Source organism: Haliotis asinina, chromosome 6 (genome assembly GCF_037392515.1).
Source record: "Haliotis asinina isolate JCU_RB_2024 chromosome 6, JCU_Hal_asi_v2, whole genome shotgun sequence".
Taxonomy (NCBI): domain Eukaryota; kingdom Metazoa; phylum Mollusca; class Gastropoda; order Lepetellida; family Haliotidae; genus Haliotis; species Haliotis asinina.
Window position 1 is genome coordinate 24,425,726 of NC_090285.1, and position 16,439 is coordinate 24,442,164.

The 16,439-nt window shown below is 38.1% G+C and overlaps 2 protein-coding genes and 1 long non-coding RNA gene across 4 annotated transcripts; all 3 read left to right on the forward strand.

Annotated features, from left to right (window-relative positions):
- The first annotated feature begins 1,227 nt into the window (after positions 1 to 1,227).
- Positions 1,228 to 2,127, forward strand: LOC137287758 (uncharacterized). The gene has a single exon (XM_067820148.1). It carries the CDS (start codon positions 1,228 to 1,230, stop codon positions 2,125 to 2,127), a length of 900 nt encoding a protein of 299 aa, XP_067676249.1.
- An 829-nt stretch (positions 2,128 to 2,956) lies between these two features.
- On the forward strand, positions 2,957 to 6,892 carry LOC137287311 (uncharacterized). The gene is made up of 7 exons (XM_067819550.1): positions 2,957 to 3,339; positions 3,671 to 3,976; positions 4,189 to 4,321; positions 4,670 to 4,875; positions 5,187 to 5,303; positions 5,493 to 5,627; positions 5,903 to 6,892. The coding sequence occupies exons 1-7, from the start codon at positions 3,109 to 3,111 to the stop codon at positions 6,203 to 6,205; spliced, it is 1,431 nt and encodes a 476-aa protein (XP_067675651.1). The 5' UTR covers positions 2,957 to 3,108; the 3' UTR covers positions 6,206 to 6,892.
- A 1,221-nt stretch (positions 6,893 to 8,113) lies between these two features.
- Positions 8,114 to 9,961, forward strand: LOC137287587 (uncharacterized). Of its 2 annotated transcripts, none has more exons than XR_010957044.1 (4): positions 8,114 to 8,155; positions 9,143 to 9,182; positions 9,335 to 9,463; positions 9,718 to 9,961. It is a non-coding gene; the product is annotated as an uncharacterized lncRNA (long non-coding RNA). The 2 variants fall into 2 exon arrangements; XR_010957043.1 differs by lacking the exon at positions 8,114 to 8,155 and adding an exon at positions 8,762 to 8,793.
- Positions 9,962 to 16,439: the final 6,478 nt, after the last annotated feature.

Sequence of the window (16,439 nt, forward strand, 5' to 3'; positions counted from 1 at the left end):
TCAGGCGAAATTAGAGAATACATCATCATTGCTAAAAGAGGCATTTTCACATTTGCGATTAAAACTTCAGAAATACATTTAAATTTACTCTGAAATCCTTATTTCTTTGTCACGTTACCGAACTGGTTAACATTATACAATGATATGTTATTGTGTATTATGTTTTTCTCAATAAAATAACCCCATTTTAATATTGATGAGATTTGTCAATGTGACCCCAAACAAATGTGAGAGTGTCTCCTTTAGCAAGTGTTAGTCAAGTGATTTATCAATGCTATCACATGCATGCTTCATAAAACCACTGCACCTCCTTAGTCCAAAAGTATTTTCATTACAATAAAAGTGTGTTGTGCATGAATGCAAGACAAACATGTTTTTTCATTTAGCCAGTTAACCTGATTAACACATGTTGAAGTAATCCGAATCTAGATATCTAAACCTTCTAACTCCTTGACTGTCATCCTTTTTCAGCATGAAAAGGAATTCTGGCTTAAGTGGGGATAGAATTGACAGTCTCCTTGCATCAAAATGCATCACCAGTGTAGCATGTGCCCTTTTTTCACTAACACTAGAAGTGAATTGATCTATCATCTGCTGCATCGTCATAGAAATTCATCTAATTTCATGATACACTGCAGTGGTTTGGGATGTGGAGCAAGCTTCAGAAATGTAGACACATTTAGAAAGCACTGTGAGAGAAAACATGGGAAGGATGACACCAACAGGCCTCATGATCATACAATCGATAATGATGTTGATACTGAAGGTAAAGACAATGGTGTTGAACATGTTGAACATATCACCAAAGAAGAAATGCATTTTCAAGATGCTTTTTATGTGTTGAAACTAAAAGCTGGTCATAATATGAGTAATTCAGCAGTTCAAGAAATTATGACTTCGACAAGGTCACTTATCACTCGTTACATGGAAGATGCTGAGAAGACCTTAATTCAGACACTTCCTCCTCACATTGCTACAATGATCGACGCACAAGCTCTATTTCATTACCATCCGTTTGAAGGATTGGAAACTGACTATCTTCAAGAAAAATTTCTTGAAAACCATGCAGGTTACATTAAGCCAACTGAAGTGAAGTTGGGAGAAAGGCTTAAAACTGCTAAAGTTCAAGGACAGCACAGATACATTCCATGTGAAATACAAGGCTATATTGTTCCATTATTTGTTCAGCTGTCAAAGTTACTTTCCATGCCAGAGGTTAAAAGAAGCATGGCTCATGCCAAAGACAGAGATAGTCAGTTTGAATTTGGTGACTTCACAGATGGCACCTACATGGAGAGAGATTTTTTCATCTGCCATCCAGAGGCATTGCGGTTTTGCCTTTATTGTGATGATTTTGAGGTTGCAAATCCAATTGGATCTCACAAGAAAAAACACAAACTCACTATTATGTATTGGAGCCTACTGAATATTGAACCAGAATTTCGGTTTAAATTACAGTGTACACAACTATTGGCTGTTGCTAAAACATCAGATATTAAAAAGTTTGGATTTGAACCCCTGCTGAAAGACTTTGTGAGCTCAATGAAGAAGTTACATGGTGGCTATGAACTGATGATTGATGGCAAGTCTGAACTTTTCTATGGGACGCTGCTTTGTGTTGTTGGTGATACTCCAGCAGCACAGATGCTTGGTGGATTTAAAGAAGGTGTTGGCTTTGCTGAAAAGCCATGCAGAACATGTGAAATATCACGTGATGATCTCAGTAGGAGTGAGGCTCTCACTTTTCCACTTCGGAGTGAACTGGAACATAGAGACAGATGTGAAAATCTGTCTTCTTTGAGTAGAGCCAGCCAGCAATACTGGTCAAAGAAATATGGAGTTGTGTCAGCATCTTTCCTGTTGGATATTCCTGATTTCACAGTGACAAAGTGCATTCTACATGATCCTATGCATGTTCTCTTGGAAGGAATCGTTAAGATGGAATTACAGCTACTGCTAGAACATTTTATTGATAAGCAGAAGTACTTCACCCTCAAAGATATGAACCGAGTAATCTTGAATTTTGATTATGGACCTGATCGAATGCAAGATAAACCTCAGCCACTGGAACGCAAATCTCTGGACCGAAAGCATGTATTCCCAATGACAGCAGTGGAAACTTTATGATGACTCTCCCATTTCTTATAGGTGATAGAGTACCAGAAGAGGATGTTTACTGGATGAATTTTTTGATTCTGTTGCAGATAACACAGTTGGTTATATCCCCAATAGCTTCATTAGTGTCCATTGATCACCTTCGCCAGCTTATCTGGTCACACAACACATCATTCAGGAGACTGTATCCAGGTGTCAGTTTCACACCAAAGCTTCATTATCTTACTCATTTTCCTGATCAAATAAGAGAGTTTGGGCCAGGAAGGAATCACTGGTGTATGAGGTTTGAAGCAAAGCATGGACTGTTCAAAAGCAAGAAATGGAGAAATTTTAGAAATTTGCCACATTCTTTGGCTTTACATCACCAAAGGTGGATGTGTTTGCAGCAGATGGGAAGTATGCGATTCTCATCTGAAGTCTATTTGTATAAAGGAGACACTGTGAAAGAAGGCATATCTGTAACATTTGAAAGTTTAACTGATGTAACAAAGGATAAAATAATGGACACTTTTGAAAATCTTCCAAGTGAACTCCTGTGTACACCATGTGTTATCATCAGAGATATAACTTATAGACAGGGAAGCATTCTCTTGTTGAATTATGCAGAGTTGGAAGAACCTCAATTTGCACAAATCGAGAAGATACATGTTGTCCATCAAGCAAAGTTTATTGAGTGTGCTGTATTGGAAATAATTGAATTCAGTTCACACCTCAATGCATTTGAATGTCTTCAAACTACAAGAAAGATATGTATGGATATTGTGGACTTGAAATACAAATGGCCACAGTCATTGTACAACATAGAAGGAAAACTACTGGTTGTTCTCCGCAATGTAGATTTTGCATGGAGTTTATAAACTTTCAAGGTGTGTTCACCATAACCCATACTTCTGCATGTGTAATGTGATATCTGTTTGAACTGTGAAGTGAAAAAATGACTGCTTATGAACGTTTTTCACAGATAACGAGGTAGATGGATTCAGCTTGTTAGAAATGAAGGAGTCAGACATATTTCTAATGTTGCCCGGGAAGGTTGGACCTGCAAGAAAACTTACTGTATTATTATCCAGACTTCATGGTGAGCTGAAAGAGCAGAATCAAAAACATTCTAAATCAAGCAATTGTGGACAAGTTGAAACCGCACAAGAATCTATGGCTGAGCATGAATCTTCTCTGACTGAATGTGCTGAAAGTGAACAGGCCATGACTGAAAATGAAACACAGGTAATTCAAATCTGATAATTTCTGATGACTAAAGGATGAATTTAATTTATGGTTGGGAAAACAAAATAAATGATAGGACATGTTAAAAATGAAAACGATGATAAATGTTCGTTTTTCTTTTATAAAATTATTGGGCCTTACAGCATAAAGGTATGCTGATAGGATTACTTTTAAAGGACCAAAGTTGTAAATACTTTGAATGAAACATCTGGTAGTTCATGTTTTTTCTCTGCACTGTATTTTTATAATAACAGTGTTTTATTAACTGAAACCTTATTACATTTATCATGTTTACTTTGAAAATCTTACAATCATTAGTACTGCTTTTCAGGAGATTAGTATGTCAGGAGGAACACAAACTGCCCAGCCTGCCTCAAACAACATGACAGAATCACCCTCAGCGTCCTCCATCACAGGCTGTAAAGTTGAATCTCTTCATCCAGCATACTCAAAGACAATTCAGTCATTACTGGACAATGGCAGAATTATGGAGGAGTGGTTCAAGTTTATTGAGGAAACTGCCTATCATGTCCTTTCTGTGGGAGGATTCGATCAACGAGGCTTATACAACGACTTTGGACGATATATGTGTTCAAAATATCCATGTTTATCATTTACTACTGGCAAAACGCCATGGGTATGTACATCTACCTTGTCTACAATATTTATTAATAATATGTAACAGAAAGATATGTATATAGTACAAATTGTTCTGTCTCTCTCTCTCTCACCCGCACAGAAGGAATGATGCAAGCGGTTTCACATTCTTTCCTAGATCATTCAATAATTTCGTTTAATGAGCCTGGAGTAAAAAGGTTTTTTTTATAATGTCTAATTTAATCTTTTCAGTATTACTTCAACCACGTTCTGTCACAGAAGGTTCGGAATATCCGATGGGCAAGGAAAAGGAGGAGTGACCGTATAAGTAGTGAAATGGGTGGGAAAAAGAAAAAGACACACCTCAGTTTGGCCAAGATTGATGGTAACAAAATCAGCTTGCTTTCAGAAAATGCTACTTGTGTTTTTGAAGAATGTTTTGCATGTCAGACTATACTGATGTACAAAGAAGTTAAAGCCACAACATTCATGGTCTCATGCACCAAATGTTATGTTTACTGTCTAATGAGGACAAGGGAAAGGTTTATTTTGTTAAACACCACATGTGCCATACCTGAGGTATTCTTAGCTTTTGAGTGCTAATCATGAAAAATATGGTTTCATGGTCTCAAGTCTAAATGGTCTTAGGTTGGAGTGATACTAACAGTGAGCTCAACTTCCTCTTAACCTGAGTACCCAATTCTTTCATGTCATATACATTTGTTGTTGACAGAGGTGAAGGAAATGGACATGGAGGAAGCAAAAAAGACCCTGGAATTGGAATTACAAAAACCCAAGGAACAGCAAGACAAGGCTCTCATAATGAAAGCTCAGAGAGCAACATTTAAAGAAAGACGCCATTTTGTAGAGAATGTAGAAGAGGATGGAAATATCCAAGTCATCTTGAAGGCTCATCCTTTACTTAAAATTGAAGACTATGTAAGGTTACAGATTTTTCTAATGATATGCAAGTTATGAATCAGTCTTTTAATGAAATAATTTTTAATTTTAATCTAGCAGTAATGAGTGGAGTCAACTTAAGCAGTGTTTGTGTAAGCATTAAAAGTTGGGAGTCATCATGAGATCATGGACATGTTTTGGAGAGTCAAATATGCAGGTTTTCTGCGTCATGGGAAACACTGTGATGTATCCTCAAGGGGTCTTTCAAGTCAAAATGATCATGTTTGTATAACTGGAATACTGTTACTTGATTTGTGTACTTTAATGGTCACACTTTTGCCTATTTATAGGTTGTGAAAGAATTTCTTCTCATCAGTTCAAAATGGACTTCAAAAGGAGCTCTAATAGACCAATTCACAGAGTTCCTGAATAGCTTGGACAAACTCTATGCAACAGATGTGTCTGAGGTGATGATTTATAATTTTCAAGTGACATCTACATCTCTCTTTCCCTCTCTCTCTCTCAAACTTTTCGCACATGTAGTGTGAACATGCTTCATGGTGTTACTATATTAAGTTTATTAAGGCATAGGCCATATTGTGTTATTGTACAACCTATCATTTTAGTTAATAAAAAAATCATATTGTATTCTCTAGACTGAAGATGATCCTCATGATCCAGTGGACACAAATGAGGCAATACTGGACCTGCTTATGACTACCGATCACGAAATCAAGTATACCCCTAAGAAAAGCAAGAAAACGTTGCCCAGCACCATTTCCAAGGTTGATGTAAGTTCAAGATGAATATATTATAAATTTTGTGGTGTTTTATTCTTTTACATTTCAACTTCAATTAAGGTACATTAAGGATTCAGAAATAAATAGCAGGATCAAGAATGCCTGGTACACAATCTAATCTATTACCCATTGAATACTTTTAATGCACAGGAAAGCCATATTAATTATCGTCTGCATTAAGCCTTTGAAAATTTGTCTTTGACTAAACACTGTTTAGAAACAAGATTGGCTGCATTGATAAGGTGGTACTCACTTTGTCTTTCCAGGTGAAGAATGCTGACCTGTCAACTAGGAGAAAAGAAGCCCCAAGGTTAATTGTAGTCACTACACAGGGGAAGATCGGAAGCTGCTTCGTTGTAGCTGATGGATTTGAACTTCATGTCAGCAAGGATATCAAAGAGGCAGTCCTGTCTCTTGTGATGTCCTACTATGTGTGGGATCTTAGCTACCCCAAACATTTTCAACTTTTGGGACTTTTGCAGTCTTTTGTTTTAAAAGACAGCACATACTTTTTTAAGAGTGCGACGTACATTAAATTTGCAAAGAAGCTGGAGCAATATTCAGCATAATTGCATAAGTTGTTTTTATTTTGCTTGCCAAAATTTTACTTTGTTGTTTTTGTTTGTCCACATTTTTAATGAATTTTCAACACATGTTTATTGGTATATGAAAGGTTTGCATCTCTTGTTTTGATTTCAGAATTTTTAAATTCTATAATGTTATAGTTGTTAGAATTTATATAACTGTTCAGCAGAGGGTATAATACACTTCTGCACAATAACTGCTGTATATGTGTCATTGACATTTTGCTTATGGCTTAGACTAGTTAGAGGGATCTTGAAGATGTACATTTCAAGTAGTTTTATCCATTTTTTTTATATTTTGCAGTTTTGAAGATGTTTGAAGTTTATCAAACATTAGCCTTTTCTTAGTCCTGCCTCTCCCCCCAAACCATTCCAGGGATTTCATTGCACTCACACACTTGGCTTGCAAAATTTTAGTTAGAAGGATCTTGAAGATGTACATTTCATAGTTTGTTGACGTTTTTATTTTTGTGTGTGCTGTTTTGAACTTAAACATTAAATAAATATAAGCTTTCAGTGGTCCAATAGGGGCTATCCTTTACCTACTTGTGCATAATAACGATTGAACAGATATTAGAAGGAGTGTTTGCTTATGACTAATAGTGCGACTAGTGGTGTGGTGGCAAATTTATTGTTTTTTCTTCAGAAATTGTCCTGTCTAATTAAATAAAATACTGTCCACTTAAGCTCTTTGTATTTGTTATTTTTCATGTGCTATGCTGCTTGGCTAATCATCATTTATGAGACTTGTTCATGTTTCATTGCTATTTAACTCAGACTTAAAGGTCTGAATTTGACAATCTGTTTGCAATCTTTCAGTATGAACATGAACAACAGATATACGGATTGAACATTTTTAAAGTGTTTCTTATGGGTGATGATTTGTGTAACTTCTTGGTCAAAGATACTGGTGTGAAGTTTATAAACTGAACAGCAAAAAACCGAAACTGGTTTCCTTTTTTCTTTGGTCAAGTATTTAATTAGAGGACATAAACATGAAGTCTTACTTTTATGAGATTTCATTTTTTTCGAAACTGGCGCTTCTTTTGCAGTTCAAGATATAATGACATGCAATACACTCATTTCAGCCAACTGAAGATAAAGATGTTAACATATTTCATTATGTTTAGGATCTAAACACATTTCTAAACATGTCTTCAAGTTAAACATGTTTAGATATGTGTTTAGGATTTACACATATTTCTAAACATGTTTAGAAGCTAAACGTGTTTAGATGTTAAACGCATAACAAAATGTGTTTAGCGTTTAAACATGTTTAGGTAAATTATGTGTTAAAAAAACAGGACAAGATATGCGTTTAGGAAAACGTTTAGGATCTAAACACCATTTTTACAGTGTAACGATAACATTTAAAAATAATATGAGCGAAAATATACATTTGCGGGATAAATTTTATAATCTATCCGGATTTCTGTCATTAACGCAATATTTCTTTAAACGTTATTTACAATAAAATACCCTCGGTCTTACCTGACACATCCGAGGTACTCCGAGTTGCTCGCATCCGTTCTCTGCTTTCTTCTCCAAGTCGCGAATTCTTTCGTCGAGTGCTTTTGGGGAAAGTGAGGTGGCCATGGCAAAGTTTACACGACGCAGCCATCTTATGCTTAAAGTTTTGAAAAATAATTGCTAGGAAAACAAATTTGTTCCTACCCGCCAAACAAGATGGCGTCTCGCTAACACTCACGGGAAATAGACAGTTTTGTCATTGTGTTTTTTTAAATAAATCTAATGTGACCATTTGACAGTAGATTTCCTCGTTCTACAACAAAAGAGGAAGGTACACCCTGTTGTGAGTTGTTTTGTTAACCATTAGATAGTCTCGCGTGGACGTGATCCTGTCGCCATTCGTTTATTTGTTTACATTGCCGACATCAAAGGGGAGTGTGAAAAGTGGAATTCAGCGGATTGAATGTAAGTACTCAAAGTGACAACAGTGAGCAGTTATGGTTTTAGCAGTCTTTTCATCGCATTAGCGTCACTGATTGCTTTTTCTCAGTGTCAAGCATCAATATGTAGACCTTGTGATTATTAACAGTGATTAATTGTGAAAACATGTTCACCTTACTTTAACATGCGGAAACTTTATTGTGGCAAATAAGTTATTTTCTAAAATCCTGTCAGGAGAAGGTAGTATCCGGATATATTTCTGCTGGATGGACACCACCACCCCCCACCACGTACCATGTAAGTAATTTACGCACTGTGCTCACAACATGCACGGGGGTTAGAAATATTAACATTGCTTGTTCTTTTTTGTTATACACCCAGATCTACTATCCCTATCTACCCTTTAAGTTAACTTTACTACTATTACTAATATAATTTGGTGATGTGTCACAATTTCTTTGAAACCTTAATTCATTTGTCAATGTGAATGAAGAATGAAGCACAATCCCACTGACCCTTTGGCTATGATTTGTATATGCATAATTTCTGTAGACTATTCGTGGCACTTTCTGCTGCAGGGACACAGTTCTTTGTGGACATTGCGACAAGTAATTGTCAAGAAAAACAGCCTAAAATCACGAGAAATACGTTTCTGAAATATGGTTGGTTTCTACAATATTTGTTTTAACATGGGTACCCAGAGATATTCCGCATATATATGTCTTCGTTATATCTATTCATATAATCTGTACTCCAGAAATATTTCAACCAAGTCACATCATACATTTATTAGTTCATCAAATTATCTAGTATCTTATGTTCTGTGTCAGTTCTGTGTATCCAGTTGTACCAGTTAATCAGTTTCATGGTTTGATATTTGTTTTATAACCATTAAAACCTTGTCCATCAGTACATGTTGCATGTGTTAGCCCTACAATGCATTGACATTATCATCACACCTCAAGTTTCATATTTCTGAAAGAATCGTTGTGTCAGTTATTTGATTTACAGATATGGATTGTGGACCAACAAACTCGGAGAATGATGCCCGGTAAGGGAATCTCTTTTATAACAATATTATTCATGTAGCTTTATAATGAAGCTGACACTATGTTAATACATACAACAAACCTTTTCGACCTCACTCAAAGTGTAACTGTACATGGATTCAAGCATAATATATACATATATTTTAAATTCCAGGAGAAATACGGCTTTTCTGTCCTCACTGCCAGATGTCTGTTTCAAGAAAAACACGTTATCTCCATCTCCGTAACAAGATGTTTGTTAGTTTGTAAAGATTTTTCGGGTGAATGACAAATGTTTCATCAGGTTAGTCATCAAAGAATGTTTAGATTTCACTAAAAATCGAGTTTGCACTGTCACTTTGCTTTCTATGTTTAACATATTTAATGTATGTATCATACATGTAACTGTAATAACTGAAAGTGAGCAAATGGTAATACGTATTTAATATTTGTAATACATGTTATCTGCATTATCATATATATATTGCTGTGTTTCATTCATTGGATTGTCTCTCAGTTGAATTGATGATTCAAACTGAATGTCCTTTTCCTTTCCAGACACTGACAGTGACCAAGATATTAACAGCACATTCAAGGTTTGCGAGCTATTACCACCACAATGTGAGAGCCTGATTGATTCGGATTCAGATGTTTCGCCAGATATTAACCAGGACTCGCATACACCAACAAACATCTACAGAAGAACAAAGCACTTTGTGTACTGGCTAGCTCGTCTTCATTCAGTGTGCCTACTTCCTGAGCAATGCTTGTGTGCAGAGAATTCTGTTACTCTTCTCTGAGCGCCCCAGTTTCTTAATACAGAGAATTGTGTACTACTGCAACTGCCCTGTTGCATTAAAATGTGAGCTTTTCTAAGAAATGAAACAGTTGGATCATAATATTTCCAGCGTTTGTTTTTTGTTCAAATAAATATGTAATAAATATAACAAGATAATACAACATATTTCAGCTTTCTAAACTAAGCGAACTCTCATTGTCATCTTCCTTGTACAGAAACCTAGCGGAAACCTACATTACCCAAGATCCACAAGGTTTCCGCAAGACCAGAAACTTACTCACTCCAGCTATAAAGGTTTCAGTAAACTGAAACTAAATGGAAACTTCCAACTACAGTTTCAGTTGACGGAAACATGACGGAAACTAAGACTTGTTAGTTTCAGTTGTGGAAACTATGCGGAAACTCTCATTGCGCGTTTCCTGAAACTGAAACCTAGCGGAAACCTACATTACCCAGTATCCATCAGGTTTCCGCAAGAACGGAAACCAAGTTATTTTTGCTGTGGTACGTTGCCACCTCACTAGACCCATCGAAAACACCAAACATATATCAGTATGTTTTATGGGATTCATCTGCCTTTCATATAACAAGTATAAACAGCAAGCAATAACACATGGTTTGTCATCTCATGTTATCGGTAATTAGGACCAATAATTGCTCGGAGAACATCTCTTGTCAAGGTAAAACGAACTGCACAGATTGAATAGAGTCGTTTATCAATAATGTGACAGAGGAAGACATTATCTTGAGATGCCACCATGAGCTTGTGTGTACACTGACGACGTCTGGACCAATGCTAGTTAGTTACTGTACCTGCTTCATATGATGAGGTGTAAATGTTGTTGTGGTATTCGTCTGTTCAATGTTTTAGCATAACAGTCATGGTAGAGCCATGCCCGGTATCAGGACACATGCATTAAAAGAGGGGCGTTCTAAAAACTAAAATAACACAATCAATATATCAGGTGTGGTCACTACTTGTGTTCATACGAGGCAAGCGTGGCACTCTGAAGACTTACGATGACTGAAAACAGTCTAGGGCGTGTTATTCCGCATTCAACAAATGACTGCCAAGCTGAGCTAGCATTACCGCTGTTTTAATCTCTCGTAGGCGTATGTCCATCTCATCACAGACATGTTCTATGGTCGATGAGATTGTGAAACATCAGAGCAGAAATGGTTTTTTTGCCAAAATATTTACGTCAGAACACATACAACGTGTGGGTGTGAATTTGTCCAGCCAAAGCGTGATGTTACGTCACTGAATTAGAACAAAGAGTTGAACATGATCTCGTTAGATGTCGCCATAGCAGAGCTTCAGGTTGTTGGAAATGCTATTAAAATTGATTATCTGTGTTTCCTCACGGGAAGCGACGCCACTCTGAAATGACGTTAAACGTCACTAAACTGTTGTGGAGTGGAGAACGCTGCTGTTAACAGTATTCCGGTTATATCACGGCCTGCAAGGGTAATGTGGGAACAAAGCACGAAGTAGTGTAGGTCCCAGACGCATTCCACTCTAGATAGCTAGTGAAACCATCGAGTTCAGATATGGTACAGACAAGGCTTGAGATATATAAATCGAAACGATTTGAGCCCCACACAATCCTATGTGTGAGTTTGATCAGTTAAGGCCTTCAGACGACAGCAGTACATATATGCCACTCTCCATCCTTGTATTCTGAACGATAGTACAACTTGTACAACCTGAAGAGCTGGGACGTGGATTCATATGGTAACAGTATACTGTCCAAGGCTTTTCCAAACGTGTTTTGTTTGTTTGTTTGTTTGTTTGTTATATTTCATCTAAATGACGGCGGTCTGTAACTAATCGTGGCTGAACCAGACAATCCTGTGATAAAAAACCTATGCAGCTGGATTACGATGACATGTAAAGCGTCTGAGTACCTGATCCTGTTAATGATCATACGACAAGCAAGAGTTGCCTCTTTCGTTCAGTTCTAACCCAGATCGTCACGGATCGCTGGGATGATATCTTCAACAAGATAGACGTGTCTGGCGGTGAAGTTGTAGAGAAACGAGGTAATCTGCTCCCTCAGCTCATCGCTTTTGGTTCTCCAAGTGATTAGTCTGGACCCAGGAATTGTCTCAGCTGCCACGTGTCGATTCTGTAGATGCACCAACCGAATATATTTGTCCAATGAAAACTCACATTTCCTGCAGTAAGTAATGTCCCCAGTGGCGTGTCCTATAAACATCAGGATGTCTGTCGACTTCGTTTTGTGATACTGATTTGTACATGCAGAAAACAGACATTGCTCAAACGGTATCCAAAGTTAATAACGGTATTTAACCAACCATCTTGTACTGACCACTTCGTCTTGTGCTGACACGTGTCTGAGATCCTTTAAAGCAATACGCAAACTGACCATGGCCATGCTCATTCAAATTGTGAATCAGGAGCTCAAAGCCGGGGAGATCTCTACACGTTTTCGCATTAAATATTTTCAGCATAAATTCATATATATTTAGCTATCTAGGAAGTGCAGTTACTTTTTCCCTCAGTATACACACGCTCACAAATAGTCGTCAAGCGAGAAACAATGCTTGCCGATGGTCTGTGAAGGACGGTTGATATAGATCACATGTGTGTGTCTTAAATTGTATAGAGTGGTATCACTACTGTCGCCCACTAATGGACCGACTGACTGTTCACCTCCCCCTTCCTGAATATTGAATAGTCGGCTTTTGGAGACATAAACACGCTCTGTCGCTCTAGGCTCCAGCCAAAGAAAGTTTGCATTGTGACAACAAACTAGGTTTTGCCTCAGTCACTTGCGACATAGACACCAAAAAATAATCCCCATGGACAAATAAATTATCCATGGTGAATATGAGCGCTAGAGGATTTCCCAGTTCATGGTCTTTTCCATAAAGAAATCCATCACAAACATATTGCTCAAAATCATGATTATTCAAACAAGGACGGAATAGAAATGTGTCTTCATGGTGGTATTAATACGCAGAACATGTATCGGTGTAAAACGCCAGTGTTGTTTGTTTAAACAAAACTGAACTCAGAAAGCATTATCAAATTAAAAATCACTTTTGTTAGAATAGTTGAGTGGTGATCCATCGTAGGAGCGTCTCCAGAGAACATGAAGAAGATGCGATATTTCCAAGTACTTGGCGCTGTCCTTAGGGACTGATTCTTTTAAGCCATACACAATCCTTTTTTAAACAGGCTTTATGAAGGAAGATATCGTGTTTCCTTAGCAAACTGTAAGATCGATACAAGTGATGGAGACCAAATGACAAACTTATATCAAATTAGATAGCTTTTGAGAAGAATCTAATAATGATTCCTACACAGCGGAGGACTGGGTGTTTGATATTTTACTGACGCAAGCACAACAGATACTGAATTAGATTTCACAAAATACATTTCAGAGACTTAACACGTTCCCATGTGTGGACAACTCCTTTGACGTGTGAATGTATTACTGGTGAGCTATCGAGGAATGCCGAATGGGGTTGCTTGGCAAAGATACCGGCATTTCTTTGTGTATAAACTTTAAAGGGTACAGTCTCAAGAGCTCGTGCCGGAAGCATTATGATGTATGTCTACTTGTGGAGGTAGGTACATTGTGTGGCCATTTCAAACCGATAGTTCTCCTCGAACGTTTCCCACCAAGTTATGACGTGTTATATCTTGGTAGCCTTTGTGCCGCACCCATTCATCATCTCCCTGAAATCTTTGTCAACAGCTGGACTTCGTAAGGGCCATACACCAGATTCTGTGCGTTCCTCTGTGCAAAAACTAATTTGACTGGTTGGTAAGAAAACCAAAATATTATATTTGGTAGCATTTCAATCCTGTTTTAATCCTCATAATTTTACCTGTTTTACTTCTACACACACCATCAGCATCTATATGATGTGACTGTCAAATGCAGTTTTATTCTGCGGAATGCAGAAGAGTAAGAATAAATCTTTAGCAGCCCACGCTATAACACGATCGACCGACGCTCATGCCTACGAGCACTGGGTAGGTGGGTGTCAACATTGTTTACAGACCGGTCTCATGTAGATGGAATTTTGCTGAGAGTGGCGTCAAACAAACAAACATACATACATAGATGCACACACACACACACACACACACACACACACACACAGACAGACACACACACACACACACACACACACACACACACACACAGATAGACACAGACACACACACAGAGAGAGATAGACACAGACACACACACATACAATCTGTGGAGACTGCAAAAACTCAACATCTCAGTTTTTTCCTGTTGTCGGTCGGCATCAACGTACTTGTTCACTTTTACAACTGTTAATTCACAACTATAATGTGTGATTTACAGGCCACCATGCCGTTACCACACAACCATAACCGTTAATGCACAAACTGATCACTGTTTATAGTTGAAGGACTCATCCAGGCCAATAGCTATCAGACTAATCGTTGGTACATATGAATTCCATGTCGATTTACTCGTATGTCTTTGGTTATACGTCATTGAAAACAATCCTCACACATCACATCCCGCCATGCATCAGTACATACCACTACACACCGCTCCGAGATCAAAGTATTTGAAGTACATCACTGGATTCTTATTTGTAGTTACAAATGTCTGAATGAAAATCTGACGTATTTCAGAAACGTCCTGGAATAAATTTTGAAATGACATCTTCCCCAAGAGCAGGCAGTACCAGACATGTGACGGTATTTACTTTGAAAGTGAAATATCTCGGGACCGTTATGGGCAGCCTGTATTGATCCAACTCGCCTACTGATTGCTTTCAGTGTAAAAATAAAATGGACGGAATTTTCGCTACATTAAGGCGCGAGGAGAGCAGAAGTGATAATAGAAAAATTGCTCCCATAAAAAGTGTATGAAACAAATCAATAATGATTATTAGCGCTCTTCAAAGGATGGCGTTTATTGTTTTACCAGACGGACCGATGTGACAGGTTGGGGATGCTGTGTTGTGGCCTCCGTAGTCAAAGGGAGACAACCGAGGATGACCTGGATTGTGAGCAGACGTTGCCCAGGATGACCAAATGTACGTTTAGTTCGATCGTTTCTGTTGCGATGTCAGAATCTTCTTGAAGTTGGTGCGCGGATGTACAACATATTGTACAACATGCATGTTTAACTGCGTCACCGTTATTAGAACTCAAGAGAATAACAAAACATCCCACGAGCGAAATACCCTGAATGCGGATGAAAGTTGTCATAAGTGCCATGTCACGGGCCGATAGCAACAAGAACAAACTAAACAGAAACGAATGTGAAATGTTTTGTGTTTTTAGGACGAATATGATTGACATCAAGCAATGAATCGCAGAGCAAATATTCAATGTTAAATGAATACGAGTCGTCTGCGCAAAAGTAAGAGCAAGTAGCCTCGAGAGCTATCTGTGCCTTCTAATAGTACAACCACCGGAGACTTTCTCTCCTTCCCGTCCTCCCTCCCTCCCCATATGCATATCTCTCTCTCTCTCTCTTTCACCCCCCCCCCACACACACACACAAACACACACACCACCACCATTATCTCTTAATGACGTAGCTACTCAAGTTCTCTGTTCTGTGATGTTGGGTCTTTGTTCCGTGTTGTAGATTCACAACGATTGAACTTTCTCGTAGATAACGCAGAATACTACTGCTAGACACATATTAGATGATCCTGCGCACTAAACGCAGGCGGTACAACGAATTGGGCGAGTACACTTGGCTGCTACAGGTAGCTTGACGATTGTGCACGTGCAATACATGCTAACCGTGACATGAAATCAACACCGCATATTCCTTCGAATGATAAGACTGCAATGTCAGGCATAAGATACTGATATTCCACGCTAACCTTTAGTTAAGACGAAGACAAATAGATGATTGGGGCATTGACAAGCATTTTTCTTAAAAAAAACCCAGGAAAATGTCATTTGCTTCGTGAAATGGATCGGTGGTCCTAAACATATTTACTCAGTATATTGTGTTGATTCAATTCGTTGGGATTTTACCTATTCCCAAATTGAGTGTGCTATAACAATTCATGCGTGAAACGCAAGGGGAAAATGAACTTCTCGATATTTATCAGCCAACCTGTCTCCCTCTTGTTTCAAGTGTATCGTTCTGTGGGGCTTTCCCAAATATGCAAATTGGGGTCATTTGTTAGGTCGTGGATCATTTTATATGTGTTTACCAGTAAGGTCAGAAGTTTGTTCCCTCCGAATAGCGTGTGTCATGGGCTGCGCACAAGTGACCAAAGCGAGACACTTGCGTGAGCGCGGGGCCAACGGATTGCACATGAGTGGCCAACGCCACTGTGTCACGCGTTGCGCATGCATATAAGGGGAAAGACCTTTAAGGCAGTAGTGTTCCTTTGCACAGAGATTTTTCTCTGGGTTACATCTTCTTTCATATTCTAGAGTACAACGTTTCAGGACTTGTTCTAGACCCGTCATCATGTAGAACTGGTTCTA